The sequence below is a fragment of the Argentina silus genome (assembly GCF_951799395.1).
Source record: "Argentina silus genome assembly, chromosome: 9".
NCBI lineage: Eukaryota > Metazoa > Chordata > Actinopteri > Argentiniformes > Argentinidae > Argentina > Argentina silus.
Genome location: NC_139663.1, coordinates 19,226,356 through 19,245,451, shown reverse-complemented (window position 1 = coordinate 19,245,451; position 19,096 = coordinate 19,226,356). Strand labels below are relative to the sequence as shown.

At 41.3% G+C, this 19,096-nt stretch overlaps 2 protein-coding genes across 2 annotated transcripts; both read left to right on the top strand.

Moving 5' to 3' along the window:
- Window positions 1–299: 299 nt before the first annotated feature.
- LOC310809878 (myosin-2-like) lies at window positions 300–3,087 on the top strand (the record flags this gene model as incomplete). Its single annotated transcript, XM_083677398.1, has 9 exons — window positions 300–335; window positions 737–795; window positions 921–1,139; window positions 1,464–1,607; window positions 1,765–1,921; window positions 2,038–2,065; window positions 2,270–2,378; window positions 2,725–2,807; window positions 3,048–3,087. The coding sequence occupies exons 3-9, from the start codon at window positions 933–935 to the stop codon at window positions 3,085–3,087; spliced, it is 768 nt and encodes a 255-aa protein (XP_083533524.1). The 5' UTR covers window positions 300–335; window positions 737–795; window positions 921–932.
- LOC310809708 (myosin heavy chain, fast skeletal muscle-like) lies at window positions 2,725–17,044 on the top strand. Its single transcript, XM_083677119.1, has 33 exons — window positions 2,725–2,817; window positions 2,894–2,957; window positions 3,048–3,146; window positions 3,359–3,462; window positions 3,829–3,967; window positions 4,493–4,611; window positions 5,314–5,463; window positions 5,562–5,732; window positions 6,047–6,415; window positions 6,718–6,805; window positions 6,884–7,001; window positions 7,105–7,228; window positions 7,667–7,803; window positions 8,012–8,267; window positions 8,469–8,711; window positions 9,391–9,567; window positions 9,879–10,024; window positions 10,226–10,316; window positions 10,556–10,945; window positions 11,071–11,197; window positions 11,508–11,626; window positions 11,882–12,078; window positions 12,400–12,583; window positions 12,775–12,940; window positions 13,215–13,339; window positions 13,590–13,898; window positions 14,759–14,962; window positions 15,063–15,188; window positions 15,512–15,682; window positions 15,830–15,934; window positions 16,031–16,126; window positions 16,451–16,582; window positions 16,932–17,044. The coding sequence occupies exons 3-33, from the start codon at window positions 3,116–3,118 to the stop codon at window positions 16,947–16,949; spliced, it is 4,932 nt and encodes a 1,643-aa protein (XP_083533245.1). The 5' UTR covers window positions 2,725–2,817; window positions 2,894–2,957; window positions 3,048–3,115; the 3' UTR covers window positions 16,950–17,044.
- Window positions 17,045–19,096: the final 2,052 nt, after the last annotated feature.

The window sequence follows — 19,096 nt, the reverse complement described above, 5'->3', positions numbered from 1 at the left end:
TGAATGGCTTAAAGGTTGTAGGAGGAGTAGCAGTGTGAACAAGAGGGAAGATATGTAATAATAATAATAAGTATGACAGATACCTATAGTTAGTTGCTGAAGCAAGCCCCCTAATATCTCTCATTTATGTGAAGTCAGCGAAATTCAATGAAGAGATGAATATCACATAGTACAATCAGGAAAGGGCATAGGGAGACAACAGCTAAGTCTCTTATCCAATCCATCTCCTCCAGCAGTGTGGTCCATAATTAACTTCTGCTTGGTTGGCACTCTTGAACCAGATATAAGGGGCCTGAGGCCACAGCATCCACAGACAGATAGCTTCAACCTCTGTGGTAAGACCCTCTACCCTCCTTACATGATTTCACTTGACTAATCTCTGAGCTCAGTATCCGCTGCAGTGTAACTGCAGTGTGAGAGTTGAGTTCTGTTCTGTTTTTTACATGTCACATAGGTTTTTCACATGGTTAGCTCTATTGAAGTCGTGCATTCTATTCAACCTAAGTGGGATTGTTTTAAATGGTGATAGAGGGATTCAAAATCTTCACACAGTTTGAAAGAAAGTGGGAATGTTTATATAGGTTAAAGTGGTAATGTAAAGGTGCAAACAACATTTCTGGTCAAAAGTGCCGCCTCTGCACATGTTTCTAAACGGTAGGGGGCAGGGGGTATGTCCCTGTATTATTCACCTTTTATTTTATTCATTAATTGACTTTGTTTGCTTTTTATCTGAAAGTGGGTGTAGAACCTTGGGCTGCCTCAAAGATACAATTTCATCTGGGCGGAGAAAAAAAGGTAAGACCTAGTTTAAGTATTTTAGAATATATTCTGTTAGAGATACTGATTGTCTAACTCTGTTGACTGGAGGAAGTACACACACACTTAGTACACACTCAAACATGTTTTTCTTTTTTGCCTAGTGAGCCGCCACCATGAGTACGGATTCGGAGATGGCCGTTTATGGCAAGGCTGCCTTATACCTTCGTAAGCCAGAGAGGGAGAGGATCGAAGCTCAAAGCAAGCCCTTTGATGCAAAGAATGCCTGCTATGTGACTGATGTCAAGGAGCTGTACCTCAAGGGTTTGATTGTTGGCAGGGAGGGTGACAAGGTTAATGTGAAAATTGAAGACACTCAGGAGGTAAGCCTATAACATATAACCATTCACTGTTCATTAACAGGATCAATCTTTCAACACACATAACAATCCTTATTTAAAAAGCATGGGATCTTTGATCAAAAAGGGGAGTTTTAGCGGTTTTTTAGAGCTTTTGACTGAATTTCCCCTTTAATATTCAAGTAGAGTTGAGGATAGCAAAGCACTGGTAATGTAATCAAAAAAGTTATTCATTAAAAAAAAAAAAAGCTTATACCAACAAATATTGAAAAACATTTGTTTATCAGTAAAAAACTGATTGATATAGAGTTGATTTGAGTGTAATCTAGATTTTCCACTGTGTTTAAGACTAAATCCTTCAAAGAAGATGACGTCTTACAAATGAACCCCCCAAAGTATGACAAGATTGAGGACATGGCCGCGATGACCTACCTGAACGAAGCCTCTGTGCTGTATAACCTCAAAGAGCGTTACGCAGCATGGATGATTTACGTAAGAGATTGCACATACATACACATCAGTCAACACAAGAAACCTAGCACACATTAGCAAACACAAGAAACCAAAATATACGCCATATCAGTATAACACACTAACACTCCAGCTAATATGATTGAGTTAATTCCCATATTTAATCCACTCTATCCAGACCTACTCTGGGCTCTTCTGTGCCACAGTGAACCCCTACAAGTGGCTCCCTGTGTACGATTCAGATGTTGTGAACGCCTACAGAGGGAAGAAGCGTATGGAGGCTCCACCCCATATCTTCTCTGTCTCTGACAACGCCTATCAGTTCATGCTGACTGGTATGAGCCCTCAGGGATGGATGGATGGATAGATGAGCTACTTTATTATGCCTTGAATGCAATAATGTACCAAAATCCAGTGAATGAGTATGAAAAATATGTTTTTTTGTTTGCAGATAGAGAGAACCAGTCCGTCCTGATTACGTAAGTTGTGCACTAACATCTTACATGAAAAAGTGTTCCTTTTGCACTATGTTCGGTGTCATGAAGACAATAATAAGTAACTGAGTGGGAATATTTCTTAATTCTTTGCTCAAGTTATAAAAAAGATGTAGGTGTATAAAAAAGTTAAAACTGATATGATACTAAAATATGTCTAAAACCTTCTTTCTCTGTCATATAAACCAGTGGAGAATCCGGTGCAGGAAAGACTGTCAACACCAAGCGTGTCATCCAGTACTTTGCTACTATTGCTGTGGTTGGTGGAACCGCTAAGAAGGAAGCATCCAAAATGCAGGTAAATTGTGCTTATGTTTGTCACAATCTATAGTGAGATGAGGTGAATGGTGATTGAAAACATACCTAAACGTTGCTCTATGATAGTTATGTTTTTCATAGTCTCATGAATGAAAAACATTTAGCATCAAACAGGTGTTTGACAGATGATTTTGGTCGGGTATATGTGCTAAGTTATGTTAAGAATAAGTTACTGACATTTTACTGACATTTTTCAAAACCAGTAGGCTCAGGGTGGGAGCCAATCCCTTTTCAGATGTATTTTTTTATAATGGGATCTGTACCTTATTATAGCCATTGTCTTTTCAATTACTAACACTTTAGCAACTTCTATTTGTCTCATTCAGGGATCTCTTGAGGATCAGATCATTGCAGCTAACCCCCTGCTGGAGGCTTACGGTAATGCCAAGACTGTGAGGAACGACAACTCGTCTCGCTTTGTAAGTATGAGGAAATACACTTTGGCAGTTGTAGTTTTTTTGTTGACCCATTTCTAACCACCTTGCTCTACTGTAGGGTAAATTCATCAGGATTCACTTTGCAACAAGCGGCAAACTGGCTAGTGCTGACATTGAGACCTGTAAGTTGGTATTGGTCATTTCTCCATACTTATTCTACACACATTGTTTTTTGCAAAATACAAATTTTTCTCTCTTGTTCTCTCTGTCAGATCTGCTGGAGAAGTCCAGAGTGGCCTTCCAGCTTCCTGATGAGAGGGGTTACCACATCTTCTACCAGATGATGACCAACCACAAACCTGAGCTAGTCGGTACGCCAAAGCAGAGAGCAGTAAAAACTAGAGTCGAGTCAGACATGGTATACAAATTGGGCTTTGACTGAGTTGATGAAATGTGCCTGTAGGTAAAGCAACCCACTGGTTATTGAGAACATCTGTCATTGAGTATATCTATTGTGTACAAGTGGCCTATCTATTGACATGAATTTGATTTAACAAACAGCTTTGATCTCTGTTTTCCACAGAAATGACGCTCATCACCACCAACCCCTACGATTTCCCCATGATCAGCCAGGGGCAGATCACTGTGGCCAGCATTGACGACAAGGAAGAGCTGGTTGCCACAGATGTGAGTTTCAAAAATGGTTAACTGAATTTGCAATATGCGATTCCATACCAGTGAACTACCAGCTTGGTTGGCTACTGTGAATATTTTTTTTTTTTATCAATTATTTGTTTTGGGGTGCCCAGTGTTACTTAATCATCTTTGTGCATAGCGGTACATAGGGCATCCACAAAAGTGCCCTGTGTAATATTAAATGTTATTGTGCTGCTATTCTACTACTATTTGACTATGAGAGATGAAGAATAGAGAAGTCTGACATTTCCATCCATTTTACTACTATCAAACTTACAGAGCTGTAGTACTGAGTGAGTATGTCTTCAATTCCTCACTGTTTTCTTTCCTCTCTCACATGAAATCACTCTCTTTCAGGAAGCCATTGACATCCTGGGCTTCATTGCTGAGGAGAAAATGTACATCTTCAAGCTGACAGGCGCTGTCATGCATCACGGCAACATGCATTTCAAGCAGAAGCAGCGTGAGGAGCAGGCCGAGCCAGACGGCACAGAGGGTGAGTTCCACCTCATATAAAAATATAGAAAATAAACATATAAAAATAACATTTAGAAGTTGTTCCGCATGAAACCTTACATCAGGACAGCTGATCACTCAGACTATGTAGAGCCTCCAAAAAAATGTTGTGAATAATGCAAATATGTGGATTTATTTAAAGAGAAAAACTAACGTCCCACCTTTGTCTGTATAAATTGAAGTAGGGCTGGCACACTAAAATACTCCACCATGTACAATGTTGTCTGTCTTAGTTTGTAAATAAAGGTACATGGTGGAGCATTTGAGTGTCACTTTTGTATGTGACACACTTAGCACTAAGAAATCTGCTAGACTAGTAATAAGGCGTCCCACACTAAACATGGCCATACACCATATATATATATATCTCTCTTTTTCTGTTCATGTGTCATTAGCCTCACATGCAAGGCTGATTGATTGCTCTTGAGAGACAGAGGTGTATCATTAGACTCAAACAATCTTGTATGGCTATCCTTGAGTCAGTTGTTGCTCTTTCTCTCTCCAGTGGCTGATAAAATCTCTTACCTCCTGGGCCTGAACTCAGCTGACATGCTTAAAGCTCTGTGCTACCCCAGAGTGAAGGTCGGCAACGAGTATGTGACCAAGGGACAGACAGTAGCTCAGGTAGGACATAAATGTTTTATACTTGTTTGTCTCACAATCATTCTTTCAAGGCCCAACAAACTTGATCAATTGTTTAACGGGATGCCCTACTTAATACTTTTCAAAAAATTAAATTATTTTCAAAAGATGATACATTATTATTCATATGGTTAATGCATCATTTATAACATACCTGTATGGCCCCCAAATAAAAAAAAAATTGGGTTATTTTTCTAATCATATATTTTCTACACCTGGATTTTGATAAATATGACTTAGAAATAGCATAATGAGGTAATTACAACTGTCTCACCATTCCACAACCAAAAACACCAATGACTTAAGCTTCGATCTTAGGGGCCAAGATCTATGTTAATGTATTTAATAAAAAGACTGAAATGTAGCATCATATTTCTCATACTTTTCATGTTTATCCATCTAAGATGGATATTTGTGCACTCGATACACTTTGATACTTTTTTTTTTCCTGAAAATGAAATCTGTTAAACAATTAATAAAGGTTGCCTGGTCTAACATACTTTTTTTCTTTGATTTGAATTAGTTTTATAGTTCTTGATTTGTTTTATCGTTCTTGAGTGATGCAGTGCCCTAATCCTAAAGCCCCTAAAAAACCCTCTATTGTGCGTACCACCACCCTACCTGCATCACCTCACCTACACATGGTCATATCTCATGTATTAACTAGAAGTATTCTTTTTACAGGTCAAGAACTCTGTGATGGCTCTGGCTAAGTCCATCTATGAGAGGATGTTCTTGTGGATGGTCGTCCGTATCAACCAGATGTTGGACACCAAGCAGCCAAGGCAGTACTACATCGGTGTGCTCGACATTGCCGGTTTTGAGATCTTTGATGTGAGTATGTTGTCAGGACAAGAAAACAAATTGTGATTATGAAAGATTACAGCCATGTATGACAAAATTATTCCTTTATTCTGAAATTCTATCAACAGTACAACAGCATGGAGCAGCTGTGTATTAACTTCACCAATGAGAAACTGCAACAGTTCTTCAACCACACCATGTTCGTCCTGGAGCAAGAGGAGTACAAGAAGGAGGGAATTGTCTGGGAGTTCATTGACTTCGGCATGGACTTGGCTGCCTGCATTGAGCTTATTGAGAAGGTAAGCCTGTGAGGATTAAACTATATAACGATGGGTGTAGTTGATGGGATGGCAGGTTATCGAGGTAGGTGTTTGAGACTACTGTCATGGTGATATCGTCATGGTGGTACAATGCATAACAAATCAATATGTCATGCTTAAAATGCTTCCACTACATGGATATCATCACTTTTGAAGTAATAGTCATCGTTGTCTCTGTACTTGTACTCTGCACAATGACAATAACGTTGAATCTAATCTAATCTAATCTAATAAACATAAAAATAGTGTAAATATCATCATACACATTTCATTTCTTTCTTTTTTTTGCACAGCCAATGGGCATCTTCTCCATTCTTGAAGAGGAGTGCATGTTCCCCAAGGCTTCAGACACAACCTTCAAGAACAAGCTGAACGATCAGCATCTTGGCAAAACCAAGGCGTATGAGAAGCCCAAGCCTACCAAAGGCAAGGCTGAGGCCCACTTCTCCCTGGTGCACTATGCTGGCACTGTAGACTACAACATCACTGGCTGGCTGGACAAGAACAAGGACCCCCTGAACGACTCTGTGGTGCAGCTCTACCAGAAGTCCTCAGTTAAACTGCTAGCAGTCATTTATCCTCCTGCCCCACCTGAAGAGGCTGGAAAGAAGGGTGGCAAGAAGAAGGGAGGTTCCATGCAGACTGTGTCCTCCCAGTTCAGGGTGAGCTTTTGATAGTTCCGCCTGCCAGGGTTGTGGTTGAAAATGACTATCTTTCGAAATGTGTATATTAAAGAGATGCTACCGTATTGTGTATTTTTGAAACTTCACGTTTTCTGCTTAAAATGGAGCCATAGCCTGTACGTGTATTATAAATCTTATCACTTACCCAATATGGCCACATAATCCATTTTTGGCTCTTGTGTGCAGATTCTTTAACCAGTGGCTGAAATTATACAAATATCCAAATATCACTTTAAGTTGGAATTATTCTTGAGAACAATATGGTTTGTGATGCCTCACAGGAGAACTTGGGCAAGCTGATGACCAACTTGAGGTCCACCCACCCTCACTTTGTACGTTGCCTGATCCCCAACGAGTCAAAAACTCCAGGTATAAGAAACACAGAGAAATATTACAAAACAAAAATATTGTAAAAGTAAAGTACCCCTAATAAAATGTGTTTTCCAGGTCTGATGGAGAACTTCCTGGTTATCCACCAGCTGAGGTGTAACGGTGTACTGGAAGGTATCAGGATCTGCAGAAAGGGCTTCCCCAGCAGAGTCCTCTATGGTGACTTCAAGCAGAGGTAGTACACACACACACACACACACACACACACACACAGTGCCCTTCTTTGATGATAACATAAGCAACAGCCTTCAACATATTCAACAATTCTTCCCCCACAGGTACAAAGTACTGAATGCCAGTGTCATCCCTGAGGGTCAGTTCATGGACAACAAGAAGGCTTCTGAGAAGCTGCTCGGGTCAATTGATGTGCCTCAGGACGAGTACAAGTTTGGACACACCAAGGTCACTAAGGCTCAAATTCACCCATGAAATGTTACCACATAACAGGACAAACACATTAATGTCAACTGTCCATTCAAAATGTCCCTCATCTCTCGATTTCTTTTTTAGTTTATGTAGCTATGTTAAGGGAAGAAAAATATTGCCCACACCGTCATTTTTTCAAAGTTGTAATATCACAAGCTTTAGAGTACTTGAATTACTTTTAGAGTGATTTTTGTTTGAGGGGTTTGGCTACACTGTAGCTAATCTGTTCCAGAGCGTTAGCAATTTACAACTGTTCTTCAAAATCTCATGGTGAAATTACATGCATTTCAATGCTATTGTTGTTACAACCGAGTCTAGTGGTGTTTAACCTCCCTTTAAATATGTATTCTGCCCCTTCCTACACAGTATGTTACAATGTCTTACTCCTCCATTGGACATGCTTCCTGTGCTCAGGTGTTCTTCAAAGCTGGTCTGCTGGGTGTCTTGGAGGAGATGCGAGATGAGAAGCTGGCAATTCTGGTAACCATGACTCAAGCTCTCTGCCGTGGATATCTGATGAGGAGAGAGTTTGCAAAGATGATGGAGAGGAGGTATGAGATGGAAGATAATCTCTCTATGACTTTTTATGAACTTCCAGTATTTAATGTTTTCGGAATACACTTAGAGGCAAGTACATAATGAATGTTATATAGGGTTAGGGTTAGGGTTACTTTGTCATGTTATTGTCATTATTATCATTGAGTGGTCCAAAAGCATAAAACTCATTATGCCACAATTTCACTTTTCCATGTCAACCAGAGAGTCCATCTACACCATCCAGTACAACATCCGCTCATTCATGAATGTCAAACATTGGCCATGGATGAAGGTCTACTACAAGATCAAGCCCCTGCTGCAGAGTGCTGAGACAGAGAAGGAGCTGGCCAGCATGAAGGAGGACTTTGAGAAGTGCAAAGTCAACCTGGTTAAGGCAGAGGCCCGTAAGAAGGAGCTGGAGGAGAAGATGGTATCCCTCCTGCAGGAGAAGAATGACCTTGCCCTCCAAGTTGCATCTGTGAGTGAACTACCAGCCTCACAAGGGCACACACATACGCACACACACACACACACACACACATACCAAGTTGTTTTTCAATGATTTGTATTTGTATGGATTTATTGTGTTCACATGGACTAGAATCAGCTTCTATTTGCATACGCAAGTGTGTTGTACGAGTGTTGTAGCCGTTTCCTTTGTATTCCCTTCTGAAACCAGGAAGGAGAGAATCTGAATGATGCTGAGGAGAGGTGTGAGGGGCTCATCAAGAGCAAGATCCAGCTGGAGGCCAAACTCAAAGACACGACTGAGAGGCTGGAAGATGAGGAGGAGATCAATGCTGAGTTGACAGCCAAGAAGAGGAAGCTGGAGGACGAGTGTTCTGAGTTGAAGAAAGACATTGATGACCTGGAGCTAACTCTGGCCAAAGTGGAGAAGGAGAAACACGCCACTGAAAACAAGGTCTCATATAATACATTATAACAAAAACTAACAATAACTAAATCCAACTGTGTCGTGTTGTTGGTTCTGGAATGAGAAGACAAGAAATAGTAGAGTTCAGCAGCATAATTTTAACAGTCGCTCTGATCCCCTCTTCCTCCTCCTCGTCCTCCTCTAGTTCTCACCCCTCTTACTCTCTGTCCAATGTTGGCCTCCATTGTTGTCCAAACCAAATGTTTACCTGTGGCCTATTGATAGTGCTCAAGCTCTGATTTGTAAGCGAACTCATTATCGAAAAGTGTTTTCACGTGTCAGTGTAGAAAAGCAATTGGCAAAGTGTAAAGCAGTGAGTTGTGTTTACAGTTTTGCAAAAAGTGTGTTATAAAATGACAAACTGAGTGCAAAGCAGAGAACATGCATTCAGTTTGACACACTTGGTAAATGTGTTGGCTAAGTGTTAATGGTTTCAGAGATAGTGCTTTAAGAATCACTGTTAGTGTTTAAGCTTCAGAAAAAACTGTAATAGCATATTCTGGACTCCTCCTCTCATATCTGATATGAATTCATGGTATACAATGCCATCTAGAGGATACTTTTTAGTATGTGCTTAAACATTGCTACAGTATATACAATATAAACTGTATTTCCCTTTGGGAGGTGAAGTGACAAAATACTCTCTCTGTGTTGTGGCTGTGTTCAGGTTAAAAACCTGACTGAGGAGATGGTGTCTCAGGATGAGGCTGTTGCCAAGCTGACCAAAGAGAAGAAAGCCCTCCAAGAGGCCCACCAGCAGACACTGGATGACCTGCAGGCAGAGGAGGACAAAGTCAACACTCTGACCAAGGCGAAGGCCAAGCTGGAACAGCAAGTGGACGATGTGAGTGGGCTATGCAAATAAAGCTGTGCTAGTGTCAACCAGGATTGTAATAGTAGAGTAAACCTAATTATTTTACAGAAGTTAAAGCACACAAGAACAATAACATACAAGCTGTGAATTATTATATGACTATAATAGTATGAAAGTCTAGAAGAGTAATTTAGTTTGAGGCAATCATTATGAAACTGCACACTGTTTTGTGCTCCCAAAGGCTTTACTTTATTAATAGCCAGGGCTTTCAACAAATATGGTTTGGACATCGTTGTTCATTATTTAGATTTTTATGACAAATATGTGTGTTTATCTTCTAGCTTGAGGGTTCTCTGGAGCAAGAGAAGAAGATTCGTATGGACCTAGAGAGATCCAAGAGAAAGCTTGAGGGAGATCTGAAACTGGCCCAGGAGTCCTTAATGGACCTGGAGAACGACAAGCAGCAGTCTGATGAGAAGATCAAGAAGTAAACACAAACACATGACTACAATGTTGTATTTAATATGAATCCATCATATTCATTTGTCTTGACATTGTTGCAATAGTCATCATTGTGTAAAAAAACCGAATTGGAAAATAGAAAAACTAAAGCAAAGAATATGATAGATTCTCGGGTTAGACGATGAACACCAAATCAAACTGCAATAAATGTGTTTGTGTTCCTTAGGAAGGACTTTGAGACCAGCCAACTCCTCAGCAAGATTGAGGATGAACAGTCTCTGGGTGCTCAGCTGCAGAAGAAGATCAAGGAACTCCAGGTACAGAACAGGAACTTAAGATGGCTCAGTTGGCTGTATAGTGTCTTAACAGATTGTCTGTTTTGTATGGATCCCCATGAGAAACATGATGCTTTAACACCATACAGTATATTATGTACTGTATGTTAACTGTAAGTTGCTTTGAAAACATCTTTGAAATAAACATGTTCATTATTATTTTGTGAGTTTCTTTTCTTTGACTGTGTTGTCATCTTTCTTGTTGTGTCTCCCTATTGTAGGCCCGTATTGAGGAGCTGGAGGAGGAGATTGAGGCTGAGCGCGCTGCCAGGGCTAAGGTGGAGAAGCAGAGGGCCGATCTCTCCAGGGAACTTGAGGAGATCAGTGAGAGGCTGGAGGAGGCCGGAGGTGCTACCGCTTCTCAGATAGAGATGAACAAGAAGCGTGAGGCCGAGTTTCAGAAACTGAGACGCGACCTAGAGGAGTCCACCCTGCAGCACGAGGCCACAGCATCTGCTCTGAGGAAGAAGCAGGCAGACAGCGTGGCAGAGCTCGGGGAACAGATCGACAACCTGCAGCGCGTCAAGCAGAAGCTGGAGAAGGAGAAGAGCGAGTTCAAGATGGAGATTGATGACCTCTCCAGCAACATGGAGGCCATCGCCAAAGCTAAGGTCAGTACCAATAATTGGGGTCAATAAAATTTTTAAAAAAAAAGGGAAGAATGAAAATGGAAAGCTTGGCACTCAAGGATTGGCACACCATAACCATGTAATAATGGTATATGTTTCACTACCAGGGCAATCTGGAGAAGATGTGCCGTACTCTTGAGGATCAGCTGAGCGAGGTGAAGACCAAGAACGATGAGAATGTGCGCCAGGTCAATGACATGAGCGGACAGAGGGCCAGACTCCTGACTGAGAACGGTATGATACTCCAGATACTGGAGTTGATCTAGGACAAGCTTACCCACCCCAGATCCTACCCTTAACCCATAAGAGGAAAAAACACATAACTGACCATAAATCAAGCTTGACAGACAAACATAAATTAGAATAGCAAGCAAGATATTTTTTTTTCCATCATAACAAAACATAGGGAAAGTTTATATATCCTATCAGGTTAACCTAGATTAACTTCACCCTACTTCATCAACAACAATGAATATGAGCCATTAGAACATAGCCATTTGCAAACAGAGAACCAATTTACAAGATCTTCCTCTATTGCCCACAGGTGAGTTTAGTCGCCAACTTGAGGAGAAGGAGGCCCTGTTGTCCCAGCTGACCAGAGGCAAACAGGCCTACACCCAGCAGATTGAGGAGTTGAAGAGGCATGTTGAGGAAGAGGTCAAGGTAAGGGACTCAAAATAGACTCCACAAAACACAAAGCTTTGAACCACAGCTTCAAGTTGACTGTGATTATGCCACACAGCAACTTCTTACTGTACTGACGCTCTTATACTCACTCTCTCTCTCTCTCTCTCTCTCTCTCTCTCTCTCTCTCTCTCTCTCTCTCTCTCTCTCTCTCCCTCTCTCTCTATCCTACTCCCTTTCACCTCTATTTCTACCTATCCCTTGTCACCTCACCTATTCTATTTATCTCTCTAGGCTAAGAATGCACTGGCCCACGGTGTCCAGTCTGCCCGCCATGACTGTGACCTCCTGAGGGAGCAGTTTGAGGAGGAGCAGGAGGCCAAGACAGAGCTGCAACGTGGCATGTCCAAGGCCAACAGTGAGGTGGCTCAGTGGAGGACCAAGTACGAGACTGATGCCATCCAGCGCACTGAGGAGCTGGAGGAGGCCAAGTAAGTCACACACAACCTGCCATCTTGTATTCTTATTCGCCAGGGTTGGGGTTGAATTACATTTCTGTTCTGTCAATTCTGGAGATTAATTGACATTTTAATTTAAGAATTCAAAGGTGACCTTTATTAGAAACAAGGATTTCTCCATTCTTGTTACATAATGTTACGTAATGTAGAAGTAATCTTAATTTCACCTTATCATCAGAACATCATATAAGAACTACTGTATACTGTACCATTTTTCTCCCATCACCTGTAAGAGCCAGATGTTTAGACATTCTCTCAGAGGTGAAGCTTTTAAATCCCTCATGCGTCTAACAGGAAGAAGCTAGCCCAGCGTCTGCAGGATGCAGAGGAGACAATCGAGGCAACCAACTCAAAGTGTGCCTCTCTGGAGAAGACCAAGCAGAGGCTGCAGGGAGAGGTGGAGGACCTCATGATTGACGTGGAGAGAGCCAATGCTCTTGCTGCCAACCTCGACAAGAAGCAGAGGAACTTTGACAAGGTGTGAAATAACTAAATAAATCAAATCTATTTTTTTTTTTCATTCTAGAAACATATCAGCCTCTTTAAATTTGAATGATACATTGGGTATAGTATTACATCATATTTGTTATTACAAACACCCCATCAATTAGTTCTTGGACAGACAAAAGCGAAAAATTTAAAATATAAAAATCACTTGGATTTTCCTAGGTCCTGGCAGAGTGGAAGCAGAAGTATGAGGAAGGCCAGGCAGAGTTGGAAGGATCTCAGAAGGAGGCTCGTTCTATGAGCACGGAGCTTTTCAAAATGAAGAACTCTTATGAGGAGGCTTTGGATCAGCTGGAGACTCTGAAGAGAGAGAACAAGAACTTGCAACGTGAGTAAAACAGCAGCAGTTTTATTTGGCTCATGATAGGTTGTCTTATTTGATCAAGCTACGTATGAGGGACACTATTCTTCAGAATATGTTTGAATTGTCATTACACTTTTATAACACTTTTCTTGAAAGACACTTAGCTCTGCCATACTGTACAAAATGTACCATTTAAGAGCTGTTCATTCTTATTATAATTCAGTATGAACTCCAGTTTGTGAGCAATGTCTACAAAAAAACTCCCTTTTCTGAATGACTTCTGTGTTTATGTGTGCAGAGGAGATCAGTGACCTGACTGAGCAGATCGGGGAGACTGGCAAGACCATCCATGAGCTGGAGAAGGCCAAGAAAACTGTGGAGACAGAGAAGTCTGAGATCCAGACCGCCCTGGAGGAGGCTGAGGTAGAAACTAATGCAGTAACATCCAATTCATTTAGAACATACACTCATCTTTTAATTCAACCCTTAATTGTCCATGTTAGTCTCAGAGCTAAAATACATTTTTCAAGCAAGACTTACCTTGTTAAATAAGTCCTATTACCACTTTCATCACATACAGTAGCAGGCCCCTATCCAGAACAACCCTTTGTTCGTGAGAGCCAGTCCCCAACTCTCCCCCACAATCAAAGTGTGACTGTTTTGTTTTGTTCAGGGTGCACTGGAGCACGAGGAGTCCAAGATTCTGCGTCTGCAGCTGGAACTAAACCAGATCAAGGGTGAGGTAGACAGGAAGCTGGCGGAGAAGGATGAGGAGATGGAGCAGATCAAGAGGAACAGCCAGAGGATTATTGACTCCATGCAGACCACCCTGGACGCAGAGGTGAGGAGCAGGAACGACGCCCTGAGGGTGAAGAAGAAGATGGAGGGAGACCTGAACGAGATGGAGGTCCAGCTGAGCCACGCCAACAGGCAGGCGGCTGAGGCCCAGAAACAGCTGAGGAACGTCCAGGGACAGCTCAAGGTAAGTTGCTGAGAAATCAGTCAAGGTAAACATTGCCCCTAAACATACATTTCAGGTCAGATAATACAACCCATTCCTAACATAAACGATTAGGGGGGATGAAGAAATATCTGAATCAGGGGCACAAAAAAAGTGAAAATGGAGAGGGACTTGTTATGGTCAACAGAATAGAACATACAATGCTTTAGAAAAGAATAGAAGGCGTATCAGGGAGCACATTTAATGTGTAATGACTGTAGACCAAGGCAGAGGACTCAATTGCACGACTTGGGACAAAAGCTTAATCCAAAAGCTTAATCCAAAAGCTTAATCCAAAAGCTTAATCCAAAAGAATCCTTTAATTCCAGAAAAACGGTTTGGTACACAGGTACACAATTCGTAGAAAGGCAGATATCCAAAAAGGGGGAGGCAAGGCAGGGTATGGTACATGGGTAGTCAGACAAACAGGAGGTGGATAATCCAACAGGGAAAAGGCAAAAGGCAAACTCGGAAAACTAACAAAGATCAAAAAGGAGGAAGACAAGAAATCACTATGAAAATCGCTGGGACGTTTTAACACTAAGGCACAAAGATGAACTGGCAATGAGACAGGGGAGACACACAAACTAAATACACAAGGAATGATGATGAGGAACAGGTGAATCCAACCAGGGTGGGGTAGACGATCACACAGACGGGAAACACACAAGGGCAGGTAGTAGAGAGGTAAGGTGAGAGACACAAAAATAAACAGGGAACAATAAATGAATAACATGAAACACAGACAAACAAACTCACGAACAAGACAAGACGTAACAGAATGCATCCTTTGCTGATCCTACCACCCAACAACAAGTTCTAATGCTCTATGTGAATCCTAGGATGCCCAATTGCACCTTGATGATGCTGTTCGCGCAGCAGAAGATTTGAAGGAGCAGGCAGCCATGGTGGAGCGCAGGAACAGTCTGATGGTGGCTGAGATTGAGGAGCTTAGGGTTGCTCTGGAACAGACAGACAGGAGCCGCAAAGTGGCTGAGCAAGAGCTGGTGGATGCCAGCGAACGCGTGGCACTGCTTCACTCCCAGGTATAGGCGATTCCGAGGCAGTCTCATCTTATCCACAGTGTGACTTTTGTATGTTTTTATGAAATACAGTTCCAACTAACTATTGAGTTTCCTCCTACAGAACACTAGCCTTCTGAACACTAAGAAAAAGCTGGAGGCTGATCTGGTTCAAGTGCAGGGAGAGGTGGACGACATAGTGCAGGAGGCCAGAAACGCAGAGGAAAAGGCGAAGAAGGCCATCACTGATGTAAGTTTTAATACATTGAATTTGTCATCAATAAGCAAGACCAAGGAACCCTTCATATAATTAAAATGCCCTTTATTATTATTGTGGTATGTTCAATAGAAGAAAAATGTTAGACTGCTGATGTGTCAGGGAGTACAATTACATGAACAAACCATTTTCCAATCAACTCCGATTGAAGAGGGAGTGGCCATAACTGGCATAGATGGACACCATATGGTCAAATACAATAGGTAATAGTCAAAGGGCCAATTGTAGCTGGGCTGAGCACCTGATCTGTGCCACATTGTGGATGAATGAATTTATTCCATAAACTACCATGTCAGGCGGCCATGATGGCAGAGGAGCTGAAGAAGGAGCAGGACACCAGCTCTCATCTGGAGAGGATGAAGAAGAACCTTGAGATCACAGTCAAGGACCTGCAGCACCGTCTGGATGAGGCTGAGAACCTGGCAATGAAGGGTGGCAAGAAACAGCTCCAGAAACTGGAGGCCAGGGTGAGTTGTCAGAACATGGCATTTAATAAATGTTTGATCACAGTCTCTCAATATTAGCCTTGATGAATCAACTCTACTTCTTTCCAATAATTCATGACTGATTTCACCACCTTAAACACACAGCTGTGTTAATGTCCTGCCCTACAGGTGCGTGAGCTTGAGACTGAGGTGGAGGCAGAGCAGAGAAGGGGTGTAGACGCAGTCAAGGGTCTCCGCAAGTATGAGCGCAAAGTCAAGGAGCTCACTTACCAGGTAAGAGTAAGAGAAATACCTTCACATTCCGGTACAGCCAGGCACCTTTATGCAATTGAAGTATGGGCATTGATTTTCTTTGATCTTCTCCCACAGACTGAGGAGGATAAGAAGAATGTTGTCAGACTTCAGGATCTGGTAGATAAGCTGCAGCTTAAAGTGAAGGCTTACAAGAGGCAGTCTGAGGAAGCGGTGAGTCACATACGTACAGTCAGAAATTCTTACTGCATATAAGAAACATATTTCTTTTTCATAGTCAACATACTTTAAAACATTCGGTATCCATATAGTTGAGTTGAAGTAATTTCTGCTTACACATGTCTGTCCACGATGACACATGCCATTATACACACTTTACCATCTATACGATATGACTTACAATACTAGTATAAGGTGGAAGTGGAGTAATATAATTTCCCCCTTCAATTTAGTTAATTTGCTTTAACAATTTCAAACATTATAGGCTAAATGTTATTTTCTCTCCTCTCTTATTCTCTACCTCTTTTCCTCTCCCAGGAGGAACAATCCAACACCCACATGTCTAAGTTGCGTAAGGTTCAGCATGAGATGGAGGAGGCTGAGGAGCGCGCTGACATCGCTGAGTCCCAGGTCAACAAGCTCAGGGCTAAGAGCCGCGATACTGGAAAGGTACAAAGCTGCTGTCAACCCTATACCTGACTCATGTCCCAATATGACCTCAACAACAACACCATTTCAGTTTCAATGTACACATTGTGGTCAATGTTGACTTTTACATTCACAACTGTCTTGGACGTCTCTGAGAAACATATCCTTCAGGGGGGTAATAACTTTTTATAGGATTGCAAAATGCAAAATGGGTGCTCAAGGTAATGACAGATTAATACAAACCAAGCTGACACTCAAACTTAAACTCACATCTAAGTTAAAACTGTCTATTGTATTCTTTGAAGTGATTATACTGTATGTAAGAGGTTCATTCATGTTCATCATTTGTTTTCTTTCTCTCTTTTCACAGAGCAAAGATGGTGAATAAACGAGACCACACACTCTGTGGTGCACAGACTGTCTGAAAACATAAAATATGATTTTCATGGTGAAATTCTAAGCATTGATTAAAAAAACTGTACGTACATGTCCTTAGAGACTTTGTGGATTTATTACACAGGCTTTCTCATACCGTAGAAATCTCCATTCATGAGGAATTCATACTATTCATACTCTGAACCCCCCTCCAAGATGTAGCAAAAGCGAAACAAGAAAACAGCCGGAGATGGAAAGTAACCAGTTCAGTGGCACGACTACTGTAAGTTATAGAAATTACTTTAGGAACAACCGCAGCATTATGACGTATCATAACACTCTAATTGCCTGTCCGCGGTGGGGGTATCTCCAGCCAAGACCGAGTCCAGAGTCAAAATGACACAATCAGATCTTACTGAGACCTGAGTCATTTTTACAGAAGAGCCCTGTAAGAACAAGGTACATACGGATAAAAGAAGCATCCAGATGGACAAAATCACACAATATTTCAAGGAAATAAAAGCAGAGGGGGGAAGAAAGGAAATCTACAAAATGCCCAGAATAATGAATGGAAAAAACAGAGAAAAGATGAACAACAATGATATAAATAAAGACATAAGCACAACCTATGTCACATAACAAAGGACCAGCTAAAACAGTTACAATTGTCAATGAATAAATCTGCTAACATTGTCTTGAAATAGCCTAAGGTGTCCAATGACTCTAGCTTTTACACATATGATTCTGCTCAAGTTAGCAAATAATGCACATGGGAAATGTGTGGCGTAAAAATGGCTGCAGTTATAGGATTGACTGACTAGACAAAAACTAAAGGACGACATCTTTACACATGTCTGCTATTGGATTAAGAGGGATACGAAATACACAAAAGCATTGGATATTCCAAGGTTGAGAGCGTGCTGTGGTAGTGCGAACGATGCATAGTTCGATATCTCTGGTCTTGGTCACAATGTGGACTTGTGAGTCTTTACAAGAAATCATAATTCATTACGGGCAAGACTTTGCTTTGATACTTAGCTGAAATATAAAGTCTCACGGTGAGCCTGTTAGTTTTGAGCCAGACTGGGAATGTGTATTTTTATAAGAGGGGCTTTGAATAGGACCTCTTGGTTTACAGTCTGGCACGGGGTGAGATGGGAGTGAGTGACTGCCCACATAGAGCCATGCCATGCTCAACAATGCCATATGAGGATGAAAAAAGTAGACTATATAGGGACTACAAAATGGTGTGTATCCATACGATTATTTTCAGCAGCTGAATATGATGAATGAATATTTGGTTCATAAATGAACATGCAGGCACTGTTACCATTATCAATAAAAATGTGAACTGATAATCAGTACACAAAAATACAATATAAATATTTTCACATAAAAATAACACAAAAACTATAAGACACAAAACAGAATAAAACATGTCAGTTCAATTACATCATTGTCCTACAAAACAAAAAGGCAAATGTTTGTATTTACAAGTCATGCTGTTGTTCAAGGACTCTGAAAGGATATCTTACAATCCTGGGCACATGCTGGGGAACAGTCAACAAATGAGTCCCACGCAGAAAAGAGGGCTTTTCCCTTTGAAATAATCCTTGAGACAGCGGTACCGCAGGTTTGGAGTGTCTGTGTGGACTTGTGCCTTGCTCTAGTCCATTCCCTCAGTTTATGATGATGCCTGTTTTCTTTGGAGTTTGTTCATGGAGGACTGAATTACACTGCCAAATAACCTTCACCCCTGACCATGAGTCAGAATGCAGTGAGGGATTCCCCTGATAGTTTGTATTTATGGCCTGTACTGTGGGGTCATTATGTTTATGTGTCTGAGCTTTTTAGGAAACTGAGGATCACCCTGGTAGATATGTGATTGTGGAAGAAAATGCAATAGATAATATTCATGCATTGCTGAAAATTCACATTGTTGGTTGTTTAATGTATCTCAAGTAGCATAACCAGTGCACTCCTATCGCCATATAATCTAAGGGAAAAATGACACAGGGTCAGAATATAGTTATGGGCAGGACTTCTTCTTGACCATGTGACCTGACCAGGAAAAATTCCTAGAATTAACGACTGTTAAAATACTGTCCCATTTAATAAACTCTAAAGGCTTTAAGAAACCTTCATTACCTATAATAAGGC